Raw genomic sequence first — 19,229 nt, forward strand, 5'->3', positions numbered from 1 at the left:
AAGACGAGGACAGTAGGAAGAACACAACACAGGCCCAACGCAACACAAAGGACACAACACAGGAAGCGCCTGTGCTGTGTCCTTTCTTCTGTCCACGTCTTTTGCACTGTGCAGACATGTCGATATTGAATAACGAACTATCCCAAGCTTCCACTTTATCAAGTACAGTACAATTACTTCGAGCCGACGACATTTTAAACACTTTCGTGGGAGTCAACGTTGAAGAAATAGTGTCGATGTCATGCGGTCTAATATTTGAATACATCTGAAACACATCAAACGGGCCCGAAATATCTTTTTCTTGAGATGTTCTCGTAAGATATCCCACTAGGCTGTTCTCCCTAAAGTATACAAGAAGCAACATGCGACAACGCACATTTCTGCCGTCAAAGTCGACACCCGATTCGTGCTCGGAGATTCCGCAGCGCACACATGCCGCGACCTCTCGACACTTGAAGGCCGTTGTGCATATAAGCCAATAGGCTAATGCGGCGACCGACTCCGCGTTCTTTTCGTGAGGTTGTTGTCTGTTTAGTTTGCAGCCGTGCCCGTAAGGTCGCAAGTCATATGTGCGGAGAAGGTTTGACGTCTGCGAGCCACCGCGTACACGTCTGCCCTGACGGGCAACGCCGGCTGCAATCCCGCGCAACGAGAAAGTGCGTGAATGACGTGCAGCGCTCGGCTGCAGACGGCGCGAATAAAAGGCACTCAAGCGGGATGCCAACCGAATCCTCCGCTCTGCGCGACCGTTCTTTTGAGTCGGTGACGCGTGGGGTTTTATGAAACGGAAACGGCTGCGACAAGAATAAACACGAGCTTGCGAGGTCGTGTTTCATCTGCTTTCTCCGTCAAGATTTCCGGATGATACGTTCTGTCAGCGACGCTGATTCTATGGTATATTGACGCCTACATTACCTGATGTATGTATTACCCGCATAGATTTGTTAATTCCCCGTCTAATTAAATATATTTAGCTTTGTGATCTTCTACTATTCCTTTGTCTACAAACTCAGAGTTTGGGGCTTACTTTACATTTGCATGAAAGATGAACTGCATAAAAGAAATAATGATATGTTTGAATTTCCATTCCGTCCTAGAAGTATAATGTTGGCGCCACGGTTAATTTATAAAGCTAATTCGGTGAATCAATGAGCAAACTAAGGAAATTACGGCAATTTACAGTATTGAAAGCAAGCATCTGAAATTAAAAGTCATGTGGTTCGTAAAGTATCCGCTTCTGATAGCCCATCATTCTTCTGATACTATACTATAGTTAAGTCGATCGAACCTACCGGCAACATCTCCTTGCGAATGTATTAAGCTAAATAAGTTTTGTACGAGGATGCGGCATTCAGTAAATCAGAGTACACAATAGGGCAAACGCGCCTGCGTCATCCGAATTAATTATCGCTGTTGCCTTGTCACCTGGGTTCTTTTTATTTCATTTATTTTTTTTATAACGTACACAAGCCATCGCCCTGTTGGAGCTAGAAGCCTTAACTTGACGAAACTACAACATGGACTCGATGCGTTCGGGCCATCGCGCAGTGACGCTATACCAAGAGTCAGACAACAGATTAAAAATAGTACGGCGGACAAAAAAAGAAAAAGAAATTAAATTATGGGGTTTTACGTGCCAAAACCACTTTCTGATTATGAGGCACGCCGTAGTGGGGGACTCCGGAAATTTGGACCACCTGAGGTTCTTTAACGTGCACCTAATTAAATCTAAGTACACGGGTGTTTTCGCATTTCGCCCCCATCAAAATGCGGCCGCCGTGACAAAAAACAAAAAAAAAGAAGAAGAAGAGAACGGAAGATCTCAGCTGGGCGACTCCATAATAGCACAAGCCGCACTGAAACCTCGATTCAGCTTCATTGATACAGTATGCAAGCAAACTGTTTTCATCTTCTTCTTCGCTTAGCCGAAGTTTAGTTTAAACGAAATGCAGAGTGTCGTATAGATATATGCTATGACTTGTGAAGACGCAAAGGACACATACCTCAAAAGCGTGACAGGAACGTGCAAGCGCGTTATGATGCGTTATGAAATCTGTGCTGCCTGTTTCACTGGAAAACTTTTTCTTTTTATTATTACTCAGTGGTGGTGAATACAATAAAGCTGCGTCGAATGCTCAAAATTGTTTACAGCAAGGCAGATGCGCGTTAATTGTCATTAACAGTTATGAGCACTGCACTGCTGAAATAACTAAAGTGTATAAACAAACACATGCGCATGTTTTCGATTTCCTCTGTGCAAATGGATGCTCGTGCACCGAAATTTCTTTATAGAATAATTTACCGTGTGCCACCGCCGATCGGTTATTTTCATGATGCCCCTGATGCGTTTCTTGTTTCCTAACAGACTGGTATAATCCACTAGAACTACAGCGCTTCGTTCATGTGATTGTTCCAAAACTATTGCGCCATTTGGAATTATACTATTCGGAGCACATTAGTGACAGCTGACGAAGCTTCTGCAGTATAGCTTCATTCAAGGTTATTGTAACTTCTGAATAAAACTGCTTCGATTGTGCTAGAGATGTGATTGTCTGTAGAATAAAAAAAACGACCAACTTGGAAGGCACGATTCGGATTATCCGAAAGTTTCGTTTATCCGGAGCCCACCGCGTGCAAAAAATTATCACACGTTGGCTTCATTTGTTTCCAATTTCACAGCAGATGCACTTCAACACTCGATCAGCCTCCTTGATGGCAGGCTCACATCGATGACAAGCGCTAGCAGCTGTACAACATACCTAAAGGAATGTAATCAAAATTTTATGACAACGCTTTTGGCCTGGAAGATAAATTCTTCAGTGAGTATAACAGTAACCGAAAGCGGCCCATTTTGGGCGTCTTCTTATCCCTCATTAACAAAATTCTTCAGCACAAAAGCCGACGCAATGTCAATTCAATGCATCATTTTGGTCGGTGATATATCGTTAGCAATTGTTGCAACATGGCTGTGTTCTTATCTGTTGCCTACTTAAACCATACCGTAATGTAGTAATGACTCGCTCTCCGTAGGACTTCGGCATGAAGTCACAAAGAACCGTTTAAAGCACGTTGCTTGGCTACTTCATAGTCAGCGTTTACATAGCTTTTTCTTTACGTTTGCCACAAGGAATTCTTAACATGACGAAAAAAAAGCAGCTCGCCTGTGAAGCAAAGTATCCAAAGTCGCATGTGAAGTCGCATCTTGGCACAACACCGTTGCGGTCAGCGAGAAAGCTAAAGCTGGCCACACCAAGCCACACGGCACACCAAGTGAGCTACGAGCAACAGCAGGCGACTTCTCTTTCCGCGGCGTCTGCTATACAGCGCAACGAAAAACCGCGCGCTGTGCAAGGGACGCTTTTTAAGCTTGTGGCGCCCTCTCTATGAAGGTACAATAAGCTGTGTAGTCACTTCAAGGCCGGACCGGAACACACGCGCGCTAGAGAGCGCTCGTGCAATCCAGTCACAGCGCACTAAGGGGTTACATAGGTACGAGGTGCTCCGGGGTATGTGGAAAGGTGTAATGGTTCCAGGACTTAAATTTGGAAATACGGTTGTTTGCTTGAAGTCAGGGGCACAATTAGGACTCGATGGCAACCAAAGGTCAGCGGGACGCCTCGCATTGGGCGCTCAAGGAAAGACTACAAATGAAGCTGTGTGACACAAGTTTTGAAGTGAAGGAAGCTCAGAGTGAAAGTGATTATGAAGAACGACTGAGGAATATGGAAGAAAGTAAATGGGCTGGGACAGTGTTCTGATGTTTCTACACGAAAAACATCGATTCGCAGTGGAGGAAAAGAACTAGGAAGATTACCAGCAAGTATGCGACCGGTATGGTGAGCAACATGACAACAAAGAACGTCAAGCGGAATGTCGGAAAGGCTGCGATAATCTCATAAGTGGCAGCAGTGGAAAAGAAACCTGCTATGAGTAACTACTTAGAAGAAGAAAAAACGAAATCAGGAAAGAAACAATTTATGATAACTCAAAAGGAAGCTCATTACTTTTCGAAGCGAGATCAGGATACCTAAGAACACGCACTTATAAATCGAGATACAACAATGAAGAAGAAGCATGTGATTGCTGCGGTAAAGCTAAGGAATCGATGGAGCATGTTTTATTAGAATGTGAAGATATCTGCCCAGCGGTCGATTTAGACACATCTGACCTCCTTGAAACCCTTGGGATAAGCGAGAGCAGGGGAAAAGTAAACATGTCCGCAATATAGATTAGTAAGATGCGATCGGAAGATTGGCGGAAGAAAAGCAGGCAAACGACGAACAACAGAGGGGTACAAAAACAAAGTTCCCAATAGGGGTTCAGAAAGTTTGGTGATTGAAATTCTTCGGGTGTTTTTTCCTCTTTTATTTTCTTTTTTTTTTTAACATGGGTAGGACATTACGCAATAAAATGACAAGAGCTTGGTTGCGCAACCCACCGTCCCGTTCCAAAGGAGACGCTCATAGCACCCATCCACTCATCCGGCGAGAGTGGAGAGTTTCTCACTATAACACGTAATATAGTGAGAAACTCTATGAGGGTGTCACTTCACACCATAGAGTCTCGTACAATATTTGATTCCGCCCCCACTTAGCTCCTGCTGGGCCGCCTCTTCCGGCCGAACCCACTAGGCCCTTCTGGCCGGTCCGCTCTGTCGCTGCCATGGCGTCACCTTCCCTTCCTACCTCCTATGTCCTTTACTCCCCTCTCCCCCACCCTGCTGGCACTGAGCCATGCTCCCCCAAGTTGCAGAAGATAGTGCCAGCCTTTCCTCCTTCCTTCAAGAACCACTTCTCTCTATACAATATTTGACAAGGTTCTGACTGGTGTTGTAAAAGTCGTGGGGTGCTTTTTTTCGTTGCGGCGCTCGTGCTGAGTCAATCATGACGGATTATACCTTTCTCGTGCCTTGTCCACCTTCAATATAACATCAGTGATTTCCCCGGGGGAGCAGTAGAGGCCGTAGTTGAGACCAAGCCTGCTCTTCTGGAGAGGTATATCTTCGCTCGTGCCAGGCTTTTCGTATGCTGCTCTCTGTGACCTTTCGAAAACATTTTAATCATCCGCTTTGAGTTAAATAAACGTCGTTCTACAAAAACATGTGCAAAAATCGGTAGGCGTGAGTCGCGGAGTTGGCGAAACGGAAGCAAAGCAGGTACATGCGACGTACCTTTACATAAAGCGTTATTAAAGCGTATAATCTGAGGTGTTTTTCTGAGGCCTCCGTTCGTCAGTTACATGTGTCCTCCTGGAGCAGTACTTGCAAAAGATTAAATATGTCGTCGGGACGAGAAAAGCACGCAGCAACGAAAAAAGCGCCCCACGACTTCTACAACACCAGTCAGAACCTTGCTCAACATTTATTATTGTATGAAACTCTACGCTTCACACAGACTTCACATCACTTCACGGCTGTGCACTTTGCAACTGCGCGATGCTCTAATTACGCGCGACGTGCGTGGCAGAACCATGTCCAACAAGTACTGCCGTTCTTGAGTTTTCTTACCTGTGGTTGCCCCTGCTAACATATAGTTTCCTACAATATGCCTGCCAACTTTGAGCTGCGTTCTGTGCACCGTGATTGGTCTCCGGCAGCGTTTGTTAGCAAATCTCGGAGGTCGTGCTCGAATTTAATGCTGGCCGTGGAGTAGCAAATATGCAATGCAAAATATGCAATGCTGGCCCCGCATTTTAAGAGACACGTGCAAGAAGCTTCACGGCGAGAAGTAACCTAATCAGTGAAGCTGTTAAAAACAAAGACTGTTTGAACTCTCTGGCTACAGCTCACAGTACCACAACCACGACCTACTGGAACAGCAGACCTGCACAGATATGCGTGTTTTAAGGGAGCCACTTGCGCCCACTCTCATTCAACAGTTTGGCCGTTGGTGTCGCTGTTATAGCGTGTTCGTCTGCTACTCTATGGTTGACTGGTGCGGCGTTGTATTTAGTACGGCGGCTGTTGTGTTGCGACGAACTGCTTGCATAGCTGATGATTTTTGCGAACATAGTGACAGTGATGTCACAAGGCTTTGATCGGTCACTTGGCTCCAAAAGTTGGCTGCCCGAACCTGAAAAATGTCGGTGCGTGTAGACCGCTGCTCTCTAAAATAGCGTTAAATAGCCGCTCCTAATGCCTTTTTCAGGCAGTAGCAAACCGTACAGATCTTGCAGATTATTATAAGTCACATTGTTTGTAGAGTTCGTCAAGTAAACAACAGTTTCATTGTATACGTTGTAAAGTTCGCTTCCGCGCTCTTTAGAAACTGGAAACTACCGTTACGTTCGACGACAGAACGATTACCACTCATTTTAAATCTTAAAAGTTGTCCGTGAATGCGTCATGAGTTCAAAAGGAGAATTACGCGTAGAGCTTTACTGCGCAAGTATCTTTCGCACCACAGTTATGCTGCCGCCGTACCACGCAGAAAAGCTAGCTGTGCAGTTTGAAAAGAGTTCTGTGACACAAGGCATGTACTGCAGTACGTACGTTTTAAAGCCCTGGGATCGATTTTGCAAGCTTTCTACTGAGCAAGACATCCAACAACATTAAAAACCAAGTTATCCTCACCTTTCCTTGAAACAGACTCGATCAACCTATTGCACGTATCGGCCACAAGACTTGTGAATACATTTACCAGACCATCTGCCTTTCACTACGGCACACATGAGTAAATCCTAATGTCATCTATGACATTAGGATATCTGTTATCAACTCAAAAAAGCTAGATTATCCTATGAATCTTTTAAAACAAATTTTCCAGTCTCTTACGGAGGCTAGGAAACGGAAATTTATGCCGTCTACCATTGCAGTATGCTCGTTCTATAATTTCACTATTCAAACGCAAAGCACTCGCAAATTTTTGTTTTCTTTTTATATTTGTGAATTTATTCATTGAGCACCAAAACAAGCGCCTTGTGCCTGCCGAAATGGCAACACGAGCGTTGACCAGATCCATAGAGTTTCTGAAACTCTATGAACAGATCTCAGGAGCAGACGACAGCAAAGAGGTTATAACTAGCGCCCTCTGCTCGTACGCTCTGTCTCTAGCGGCAAAAGGGGCGAACTAGACCAGGCGTGCTCGAGCAGGGAGATCTGTGAAGGTCTGGAGGTCCAGAGTAGGTCATGAGCACAACCATCACCATCATCAACTGTTTCTACGCTGTCCACTGGCCCGCGTTGGCTTGTTCGTGCTCGTGACTTGGTCAGGGCGGACGCTTGGCCAATGGCTTGGCTTACGTTTCAGCTCGCGCCTGCTGTGCCTGCTGGTACCTTTTCTCCTTTTGTAGCAGTGGGTCTCCTGTACAATATTTGCTGAGAAATTGGTGCTCTGGTTACCATCTGCTTTGCGTGGCGCCCTGGGCGTTCACTAGGTGAGTAGCTTGAAGTTTGAATTGCAGCTACGAGCACTGGGCGAAGTTGGGCGAAGTACAAAGTGTCGGTTTAGCCGCCACGTGTGTGACCGCACCATTCTTACAGTCTACTATTGTTCTTTTTCTTTTGCTAGGCTGCCAAGATGGGTGTCCGCAGCTACAATGAGGAGCTCGGCTACCTCGAAAAAATGACATCAGTCTCATGGCGTATCAAGAAAGGGTTTGTGCCAAATATGAAGGTAAGCACGGTTGCAATGCCGGCTTTCCACCGTTGCCAACTTCAGAATTTACGTGGTATTGTTCGGCTGTTTGCCTGCATGCAGTCATCTCAGAATGGTGATATTGTGCTGTTCTGCAAGATCTGCATATTATAAAAATGGCGTGGCACTAAGCTCTTCCCTGTGGCTTTTGTACGTACCTCAACTATTTTTGTCGGCGCGATATAGCATGCGCTAAGCGGTTTGATACCTCACATTTGCTAAGTCAACGAGACAATTGTTTTTAGGAAGTTACACCATGCTGTCAAGCTCCTGGACGCCGCTGAATCGTGTGTCTGTGCCTTTTGTTTTTCTATTACAACACTTTCAGGTTGAGGGAATTTTCTACGTGAATAACCTCTTGGAGAAGCTTATGTTCGAAGAGCTGCGGAATTCGTGCCGCCCAGGAAATGTTGGTGGCTTCCTGCCAGGTGTTAAACAAATTGGAAATGTGGCCGCCTTGCCTGGAATTGTTGGAGTGAGTATAGCTGGCACTACATTATTTTTACTTTTTTTCCCCTATCCAGCAAACCTTCCTTTTTCCTACCAATCTGGGATATGGATTAAGACATCTCGGGCTATAATGAGCATTTTAATCTCGCATCCCTCATAACATGCACAGTGAGAAAATAAATTGAACCAGCAAGTCAGTGGTATCAGTACATTATACTTTTTTCTCACGCATGCATTCAAAAAACATTTGAAACGAATGCAAAATGTGCAAGTCCAATTGACTCCAGTCTTCGAGCTTGCACACAGGAACAAATAAGCCTCGTGAAATTTAATGGTGTTTTAGTTATATTGTTACAGGAGTATTGCTACAGGTGTCATCTAGGGTTCAAGTAAGGTCCGTGTTGTACAGTCAGAATCTGATTCCTAAAGGCCAACTGCAACTAAATTTCACTTGGGCTAGATTTACTATACGTGCCTAGTGTATACTCTAAAAGTAACCTTTGCAAAGCCGCAGAGCTGGTAATTGGCTAATTTTGCTATTAGCAGCTATTTATTTAATAGTGCCGACGCAGATGACGTGCACCTGGTGACAGAGCAGTAGTGATGTGGAAATGGCGAATATTGAAGAATTGTATGCAACTGTTGATCTCTCAGTTATGCCTAGGCAGCCAGGCGCATTGCTTGCTCACCACTTGAGTGGATGGTCGTCTCTCTCGGCACGCATTCACTCTGTTGCGCTCGTGATTTGAGCGGTTGCAAGAATGCCAATGCATTGTGTGGCTGTCGTATGCATGAATACATACTCGGAACATGAGCGATGGCTGTGCAGCATGCAACGCTGAGTAGAGAAGGACATACGCATCTTTCCTGTCCCATCTTTTAGAGTGCAAGCTTGCGCCACGGAGCAGCAGGCAAGTGCAGCAGGGACCAGTCAGCACTTACAAAGTATGTAAACTGCAGTTGGCAAAGCTGCACAAGCTGCAAATGACAGCACAGTCACTTACCCATCAAGACCTGCTTGGCAAACACTTTCTCGCGGTGGCTATAAGTAGTATAAGCTGCGATGGCGCACGAAAACCAAAGGTAAGTTGTATTCAGAGGCAGCAGGGGCACTATTCTCAAACTATCATTCCCGGTAGTGTATCATATTCAAGGCAATTTGCGCATCTCTACATTGGACGCATTGAAGTAGACGAACGAAAGCCTTTCTGGCATAGCGCCAGAAACGAGCAGGAACCGCGTGCCGCATTAGTCACAAAAGAGAATGCGATGCGGTGGCCATGGTGTTAATGCGCCAGCTAGCCATGCAGCAATGTAATGCCGCCAGAGCGAAATGGCAAAGCTTTATCGCAGCTGTACTCCGGACTGTATGGCCGTGAGTTTACGTGCACTTAGCACCGAGCCTCTCTAGCCTATCCGTGCTGAGCCTGAACTACGTATCATTGTTTACTACAGATGGCGGTAAATGTCTGATTGGTCGGCGAGTCCAGCGTTTCCAGCCTGCGAGGCAGCAGCTGGTGAAGTCTGATACGTCATGCAGGGGACGCTAAGATCGCTAAAATTTTACAATGTGCTTTAAACGTGACCTGCAGCAGCACGGTGACCAGTTGTTGCCACAGCGCAAGCGCACAAGTGTGCGGCGAGCGAGCGCTTCTTTGTTTGTCGAAGGCTCAAATGTAACACACTCTCATCAGTGAAACTTAACTGTATATAGGCCAGCATGCTGCTGGTCAGCCAAGCTAGTGCATGATGCACCCTGTTCCGGCTGCTCTAGTGTGCAATAGGACATGTTCTATTCCTGCGCCAGCCACACTACACTGTATAGCGTCCAGTTTTCTCTGATGCAGCGTAACTGCGCCATGCGGGGATCGTGTCCACGTTAAGCCGGACTATAACTGCGCCTTAGCTTGGCCACCCTGATGCGCTCTTTTTCGAGCGGAGGAAGAATGCATCGAGGTTCTGCTGCTGATTATAGACAACCAGATAGAGAAAAGTGACTGGACTCTGAGAATATTTCGCATTAAAAGAACATCGCGGGTGCACAACGACGTTCGCATAGCACCCGGAGCAGCTAGCAAAGTATACTAACTTAGTGGCTAGTGGACATGCAGGACCTGTTCGCTGATACGCAGAAACAGTGTACAAACGGGCTTTAATACAAGCAAGGGAAGCAAACGACCCGGGTGCTGATTCTCTACAGTCTGCATAGTATGTCACTTCTGATGACTGGTAATGGCGGGGTTTTTTCTTATGAAAAAACATATGTTTCCATATGAAAAACATCTTTTTTTGCGAGTGTTTTGTGCAGTGCCCACTGGCATTCCAAGCCCAAAATTTTCCACAGGGGCTACTGTATGTCCAAATTATCTGAAACGGTGCTTCTTACGGGGTCCGTAATTTCATTGCAGTTGGCCTTTATTGTAGTTGCCAGCCATATTTAACTATTTACATTTTAGCAAGGTTAAAATAGGCACTTTAGTGCCTCGAATCTCACTTTGATTATTTCAATTATTCCTTTAATTTAGAATTCTTACAAATACTCCTGAAAAAATGTTGCTCTTCTGAAGAACTTCTATAGCTGGTGTTCTTCTGCTGCAATGGCACAATGGGGCATTGCAATTACCCTTATTTTCATTAAGATATATCATGTTCTGACACCAGTATGCATTGCATTCCCTGGTGCATAGTAATTCTGATTTTGCCAAGTGGACTGGTCCTCAAGTTAATATGTGGAAAATCATTAGCACACAGTTAAGCTTTCTGTGATTGAGCTATACCATTTTGCTTTAGGTAGAATTAAGGAGGAACCATTGCAGAAAAGTTTCACTGGAATTCCAACTTGGCATTGGATATCTGACACAGTCCAGAGTAAACTCCAGTCTTGTTTTTTAGATGTTTATTTTATTTTGATATTGTAATCCAACGCTGTGTTTGTGGCAGGCTGCTGAATGATTAGAAAAGTTTTTCGGCAAGGACGTAATGCAGAGCTAGTCTGTGCTGACAGACCAGTTTTATGACCAGCAGCCGTGTCAGAGTTCTTACATGCATCCAGTGATCAGGGCATATATGACTTAATGCGTGTGCACTACCTGCACTCTCATCGTCTAGCATTCAATAGGGCTTCCCGACATCCATTCTGGCTATGGCTTTGCAATCGGCAACATGGCAGCATTTGACATGGATGATCCCAAGGCAATTGTGTCACCTGGTAAGCAAACCTTATTTGTTATGAATTAGACATTGTGTACTTGCTATTTCACTGCGTGTGAGTTGATGTCTGAACATCGCAGGCACATTAATCAGGGATTGGTCGCTGTTTGCAAACTACAGGTGCAAAATCTTCCTCAGTTGGATAGACATATCTAGTCTCACAGACTCATACAGTAGAACCGCATCAAAAGTTCCCGTTGCGCACCTTTGCCGGCACCAACGTTCACAATTCACAGCACAAAAATGACCCAATAAAGTTACGTTTATTTTTTACCAGTTGATACATTCCCAGAAAACACGATTTTTCGGTACCATCGTTCAGTATGTCAGCAAACTGCGATCGTATGATATGTTTTCTGGCCGCTATATCCCATGTAAATATAAAATGCGCAAGGTGCACACGATGGAGAACAGTATGTAGCTGCCCGCCATGGCAGCTTCACTGCAATACTCGCCTGCATATCTCGCGCAGAAATGCCGGCGCGCACTCAGTTTTTCATTTCGGTACCATCAAATCTTCCACGGGGCTGTCACACGTGTCATTCACAGCTATCACCGCCAATCTTATTGCGATAAGCTTCTTCGCCTATCTGTTTCACAGTGTGTGGTGCCACCAGAAGCGTAGCGGGAACTTTTAACAGGCGCTAACTAAAACGCTCCTCATTTCCTTCTGCAGACTGCGATCATATACGTTTTCCGGCTAGATCCCATGTGAGAAAGAAAAAGCGCGAGGCTTGTGCGATCTAGAGTGGTATATAGCCGCACGTCCCACATGAAAACGATGGCACGTAGTTTCTTCTTTCAGTACCAGCAAATCTCTTCCCAGGTCACCGCACGCTGCATTCAAAGCTATCACCGCCAAACCTACTGCGACAAACATCTTCACCTATCCGTTTTACAGCGCATAGTGTGTAGTGCCACTGGTAGCGTACTGCATGCTTTTAGTAGGCGATAATCCGAATGCGCTGCCGCCGTTCCCTGCTGCAGGTGGTGTGATGTGGGCATCACGTTTCGCTTTGGCAGCATCCAGCATTGCCCACCAGCTCGATTTCGTTTAGGTTTACTGTCGCCTTCTTAAAACACCACACAATAGGAAAACAATGAAACGTGTCTCGGACCGCACAATGCTTCACATTATGTAGATGTCAACGATAGTTGAGCCTGTTCAATTTTTTTAGGTACCTCGGATTATATGCTTTCCCGGTTAGTACATTTTTCCTCACACTTTTTTTTTTTTTTTTTCAGTACATATGAACGAGTTCTACTGTAGTCCATTTCATTCTTATCAGGCAATACTGCAGAAGCTCTGCAAGCAGTGCAGTCTTGGAAGTATGAAATATTTTGCATAATTCATCTTAGTTAACTAATTAAGCAGAACATAAAAATACTCTAAGGAGTGCCATATGACAGCAGATCGTATGCAGTTGGTTTCATTCAGCTGTGGCTAACAGAGCTAGCGGAGGAGGTGGCCATCGCCCACCGCGACTGCCACACAGTGCTGTGGGTCTCAAGGCAGGCAGTGAGAAATTACGGCAAAGGCTGGTTAGCGAAGGAAGCGGTGCGCATACTGCAGGCATCAAAGAACGATGACGGCAGGAAATGACAAGTGAGAGTCAAGTGGTTCCTGGCATATGTGGGCGAGGCGCCGGACCGCAATGCCAACCACAACGAGATGGCGCACACTGAGGTGTGCACGCTAATTGGCCACTGTGGTTCAACACCAAGGACCGAATACAACAAGATAACCAAGGCTTTCCACCTGGCTCGCAGAACCCTCCTACCCCCTTGCTCAGGGCTGAGTCGAGAGCGAGCCGTCCTATTCAGACAGCTACAGAGGGGCTCACTCCCCAGCCCGTCGCTGATGCACAGAATGTATCCTGAGACGTACCCGACAAACAAGTGCAGAGTCTGTCAAAGGGAAACGACTGGCTTCGCACACATGCTGTGGAATTGCACCAAGTACCAGGAAGAAGCCAAGTCTTGGAGGATCTTGCTGCAACTCGAAGTAGCCACAGGGAGTGACAATCAAAAAGAACAACTCTGGGCTGTCCAGCAGGTCATCAAGGCACTGGCCCGGCAGGAACCCAGCGAGCTGGCAACGGCAAGAGGGGACCCAGGCCACACGACCAGCGCCCAGAGGACGACGTAGGCCCTGTCAGGAGCGCGTACACAAGCGCGCGTTTTACTGCAGGCTCAAATAAATATTTTACCAATCCAATTAAATCCTTTGCATAAGTTACGTGAAACAACCAGTATAGTCACTGCATGAGTAAATATACATTGCAACCAGGGGCGTAGCCAGGGGGGGGGGGGGGGGGCTTATGGGGCTTCAGCCCCCCCCCCCCCCCCCCCCCCGAAATTTTTTCGGGCTGTCCATGGACCGCCAACCAAAGCGACCCCCGGCGCCGGAAATCACTCTGGATTTTGTCTAGCATGCCTTTTGGCGCTCGAAAAGACATCTAACCGCGAAGATTGCGAACTCGGGCTGGATTTCGTGGCCACGCCCATACACCGGGAGTCACATAACGCTAAGCAGTCCCATCCGAGCACAAAGTTTCAAGGGCGCTTTGATGGTGAGCGGGCTCGCCGCGGCATCTCACTGAGGCCACGGAATCTATGGAGCGCATGGATATCAATTGCGAAACTTTATGGGTATAAATCTCATAAGCTCTTGATGTGAAAGGTGCATTGACATTTCCAAAGTTGTGCTTTAGATTTTCAATTGCGGAACTTTGTGGGTTTAATGTTATAAACATTTGACGCCAAAGGTTCATTGACTTTTCTAAAGTCTTACATCGGAACATACAATGAGACAAGTCAAATCAAAGCAATGGCAGACGAGTTGACAAAGCACGCAGTGAGGTCCAATGAGACGAAGCGTTGGGGTGATTCATTTGTGCCGTCATGTCACATAAAAAAATATCAACATTTTTTTAACCTATGCCAGAACATCCATGTCAAGACACTAAAGCCAGCCGAAGTAACTACGTTCTTATTTATTTTTTCTACTTTGACTTTTATTCGCGAGGTCACATTGAGCCACTTCAATTTTTTTTTTGTTCTCGCTACCCTACCCGCGGGCTGCCAGAGCCAGCCAGAGCGCATACGTTTTTCTCGTATGGCCCCGACCACCACGCGGTGCAGTACGGTGCGCGTTCGGTTTGCTCTGGCCGAGTGGATTTTCACCTGACAGAGTTTTGGACGCTTTCTGGCTAGCAGACGAGAAAAAAAAAAAAAAACAATGGTCGCTCGCCGCCATCACTGTGGGGAATCGAAGGATTGCACCGCGTTCCTTGAGCGGAACCTCTCCGGAAAGTCTTGTTTCGCCGGTGTAGGATACTGAGCAGTACGCGTATGGTTCTCAGTAGACCAAGCGTCTCATGTTTTCTTCGGCATTCCTTCCGTAGCCCCATTAGGTGCCCGAAGTAGGCATTCGATTCTGACCAACATACTTTCCTATGCGTTTCTTTTTTTTTCATTTCGGTGCCTCCGCCCCACAGCAAAAAAAAAAAAAATACATTGTTACGGCGCAGCGAATTGTCGCATGGTGAAAGTTCGATTTTGATACTTCTTTTGCGAAAAGTAATGGGCGACGGGACGCTTCAGTTGCCGGATACGTTTATTGTATTATTGCGAAAACAATTATATGGACACTCCAGCCGCATTCCGACCGTCACCGTCGCTCTCATGTTTCGTTAAAGTCCAAGGGTAATAACACCGTGACCACGCGCTGCATGCTGTATGTGCGAGTGAAAGCGTAGGAGGGGAGGTGGAATGGGTGAGCCGACGATGGTGGCTCAGTCTTGTGTGCGCAAAGGAGAAAAGCGGGGAGCAAGCGCGCAGCCTTCCGTCGCGCGCAATACATCGGGGAGAGTGGATGGAATGGGGGCGGAATCTAGGATTCTGTGAATCTATGATTGTGCAACATCTTTATTTGCCTTGTTTGACGCATTATACACAGTTACTTTTTCTTACATACACAGACTCATTGGAGACTTATACTTAAATATCTTGTTGCGAGGTTTTGTGTATACATGCAGTGAACTTTGTTTCCATTGACACTTTTTTGTCCTTTATCAAGCCGTATTTTCGCATTTGTATATCCCATTGTATCTTTGCATTTCTAATGTACGAGGGCGAGTCAAATGAAAGTGAGCCTACTCTAACCGCGCAATAATGGTTCGGTTCATTATCTGCGAGGCATGCGCGTAGGAGAACGGCATGTCTCATTTACAAAAGTGACATGCAGGTGTGAAGATAAATGTTCTTTAAGGCTCTCATACACTGGGTTGAATATGGTTGCGTCACATAATGGACACTTCGAAAATTGAACAGCTCGGTGTCGCGAAGTTTTTGACAGCTGAAGGTGTTTCCAAAACAGGAATTAATCGCCGTATGGCTGCCTTGTACGTTGAACACTGTAATGACCACTGTGAAGCGTTGGAGCAAACGGCTCAAAGGACGTTGCAAAAACATTCCAAGACCGGGCCAAAACCATCGTGCAATCACCCCCCACATAATTTCAAAGGTTCATGAGCTGATGAAACAAGAACGGAGGATAAACATCGATGAACTGGCAGACCGTCTGAACATCAGTCACGGTTCGGTTCACGCCATAATTCATGAGCTTCTCGGTTATCGGCTGTTTGGCGCGCAATGGATCCCCAAGATTTTGATCCATCGCGAGAAGACGGCGAAGTTTCGCGCTGCCTTGACTCATCTGATCGGGTATCACAATGAGGATGAGGACTTCTTGTTTGAAATTGTGATGGGGGCGAACCTTTGTGCCACTACTACGAGCCTGAAACACGATGGGAAAGCTTACAGTGGAAACGTTCGAATTTACCACGCCCAGAGAACGCAAAGGCCATCATTTCCGCTGGAAAGGTGTTGTTGACTTTTTTTTTCGATTGTCAGGGTCCATTACTGATAGAATTTGCTAAATCTGGAGAGGCTATCAATTGTTTCCGATATTGTGAAATGCCAGAATGGCAGCGTGTCGCAATCAAGAACGAACAACGTGGAAAATTGACGAATGGGGTCATCTTGTTCCACGACAATGCCTGTCCCCACGTCGCTTATGTGGTTAATACAAAACTGGCAAAGTTCAAGTGGGAAACGCTGCAATATCCGCCATACAGCTCAGACCTGTCACCTTGCGACTTCTACATTTTGGGGCAACCGAAAAAACAGCTCAAGGGAACCAGATACAGACTTTTTTAAGCAGCAACCCAAGGAGTTTTATAAGACGGGAACCACGCGACTAGTTAGTCATTGGGACAAATGTCTAAATTCTCATGAAGACTACTTTTAAATAAAATACCCCGTTGTTGGCTCACATTCATTTGACTTGCCCTCGTATATCTTGCAGAACTCCTGCTTTTTGTACGTGCTCTCTGTCGCGACTATAACTTCGGTGCAATTACTCACGATACACGACAGGGGACAGCTACTCCTGCGTAATACATCGGAACAAACGACAGCGTTATTGAGATTTTTCACTGGCCATTGCATACATACAAGAATGTAAGCACAGTTCTTGAATGACAAAGTTTCATTAACATATTTGTCCTCAACTTGTTCAGTTCATTGCCTTTTAATTTTTCATATCAGCGGCATGCACTGCTTTCCTGGTTTCGAACTGATATAGTTCTAAAGTTCGTGTGATATTTTCTTTACTTAATAAATAGACAAAAATATGGAAGCATTGATATCAGTTATTTTGGGCAAAATTTTTGGCACATACGAGTATATTCTTTTATGAAAAAATACATATTTTATTGTTTTGACAGTGCGTAGCGTTCAAGAATTCGTTTGCAGCATCTTTCGCAATGACAATGCAGTTATTATTTATGTATTTGATCCCTCGACAAATTGTTTAAGAGGAAGCTTTAGCTCGGGCCCAATCCGACGCGGCCTATTCAAATACTTGTAAAACGCAGAAACGCTTTTCTGAGATAGTCCTGCTAATCGCTTTTATTGAAATTGGTTGCATTTGAGAGAGAAAGTTAAATTCTAGTGTCTGTTGGAAACACAACTTCGATTTCGGGCCTGAATATTGTTTAAAATATTTTGAAAGATTCGAAAGTTTGAAATATAGAAGCACGACGTTTACAAACTAATAGCTATGCATGAAGAACAGATATTGTAGTTCTGTAAACGGCATCTATTATAACAGTGAAAGAGGACAAGTTTGATATGTCAATTTGTATCTTACGTGAATTGGTTACGTTGTGTACAACGGTTGTGCAAAAGCCGTATTTCCACAATACTAAATTTTTTTGAGATTCATGTCTAACATATCTATTTTGTCCGCTGTAGATGTACTATTAGATGCAATTCACAAAGTTGTGATATCATTTTTCATTGTTGAGTCACGGAGTTTTAAACTTGATAGTGTCGTTTTCTGAAAATTTTCGATTTTGACCAATTTTTAATAAATAATTGACCACCTAAATGAAAAATTCGAAACCAGCAGTCACTAGAATTAAACGTTTTCTTTTAAATGCAACAAACCTCCTCAAATTCGGTGAAGTGGTTGCAGGTAAAAACGAATTCCCTTTCTGCATGTATTTAAATAGGAGCACCCGAGCTAAAGCTTCCTCTTAAGGAGGAGGACGAGCTGCAACGTGCCCCCCCCTCGAACAAAATTTCTGGCTACGCCACTGGCCCCATGTATATATATATATAAATACATGGGGCCAGTGGCGTAGCCCCCCCCGAACAATATTTCTGGTTACGCCACTTATTGCAACATACACATTCATGTCCAGTACTAAATTTTTAGTAAAGTATAAATGTACATATATTACAACATATATTTGTCAAGTGCAATTTTAATTATAGCAAGCTGTTTTGCTGACACAATGGAGGTTGGCAAAGAGTTCCAATCTGAACTTGTCCGAGAACAAACCAGTAAAAAAACTGGTTTGTCTTACAAAAGGGAATGCCAACTTTGTATTGATGATCTGTGCATGAAGTGTAAATGGCAAATATAAGAAGTGGCTTTCTTTAGAGCCATCCATTTTTGGTAACAGTCATCTGGCTTTTAATATTTAGTTATAGAGTGTACTTTTCTTTTGATGGGGCTGCTGAATGATTAACACTTTTTGGCAAGGACGTAATGCAGAGCCAACATCTGCTGACATCATATTTTATGACTGCAGCCTGTCTGAAATTTTTTGAGGTTCATTTGTTCACGGACTGTTAGCTTGACCAGTGATTCCTGCTGGAAACAGGTGGTGTGGGCTTCGACATCAACTGTGGTGTCCGTCTGTTGCGAACCAACTTGATGGAGAAAGATGTTCTGCCCATCAAGGAGCAACTGGCACAGAGTATGTTCGACCACATCCCCGTTGGCGTGGGCTCCAAGGGAATCATTCCCATGAATGCCAGGTGTGTTGCTGCTTCTTGTACGAAGCTTCTGTCATTTACTGAATTCCCACGTGTACAGGCAAATGTAAATTTAATGAAACCCGATTTTATAAAATTTTTGACCTAATAAAGTCCTTGCGATTCCCTGACACATGTTCATAGAGCTTAATGTGTTAAAAACCTTGAAGCGACAATGTAAACTTTGTCTCCCTCTTTTAAATGAATTTATTTTTAAATATGAATAAAATAGAGTTATGCCAAGTTTCAGTTCGGATTATCAGTTGCCATTGACCTGTAAAGATTTGCCAAAGCTTCCATGAAGGAACACAAGAGGCACTCCACAGATGCGCTGTCTATGATAACCGCATATGGAGGCAAACATTACACCTTTATAGCTCTTTAATAGAGAGCTTTAGAATAGGGGCCCCAATATTTTGGGGCCCCAAAGAGCTTTGCGGGTGTTAGCGTTGGGGCACGCAGGAGTGAAGAGTGTTAGAATAGGGCTTTGCGTTTGCGGATCGCGTCTTGCGCTGACAGCGCCACTACGGCGTCTAAGAAAAG

General features: G+C 45.0%; 1 protein-coding gene across 1 annotated transcript in view; it reads left to right on the forward strand.

Moving 5' to 3' along the window:
- Positions 1 to 7,211: 7,211 nt before the first annotated feature.
- Positions 7,212 to 19,229, forward strand: part of RtcB (RtcB RNA ligase) — a 35,513-nt gene continuing 23,495 nt past the window's right edge. The window contains exons 1-5 of the mRNA XM_050174738.3: positions 7,212 to 7,374; positions 7,509 to 7,613; positions 7,963 to 8,109; positions 11,193 to 11,292; positions 18,533 to 18,689. Coding sequence (XP_050030695.1) covers positions 7,518 to 7,613; positions 7,963 to 8,109; positions 11,193 to 11,292; positions 18,533 to 18,689 — 500 coding nt within the window. The 5' untranslated portion in view covers positions 7,212 to 7,374; positions 7,509 to 7,517. The remainder of the gene's footprint in view (positions 7,375 to 7,508; positions 7,614 to 7,962; positions 8,110 to 11,192; positions 11,293 to 18,532; positions 18,690 to 19,229) is intronic.

The sequence above is a fragment of the Dermacentor andersoni genome, chromosome 9 (assembly GCF_023375885.2).
Source record: "Dermacentor andersoni chromosome 9, qqDerAnde1_hic_scaffold, whole genome shotgun sequence".
Classification (NCBI taxonomy): domain Eukaryota; kingdom Metazoa; phylum Arthropoda; class Arachnida; order Ixodida; family Ixodidae; genus Dermacentor; species Dermacentor andersoni.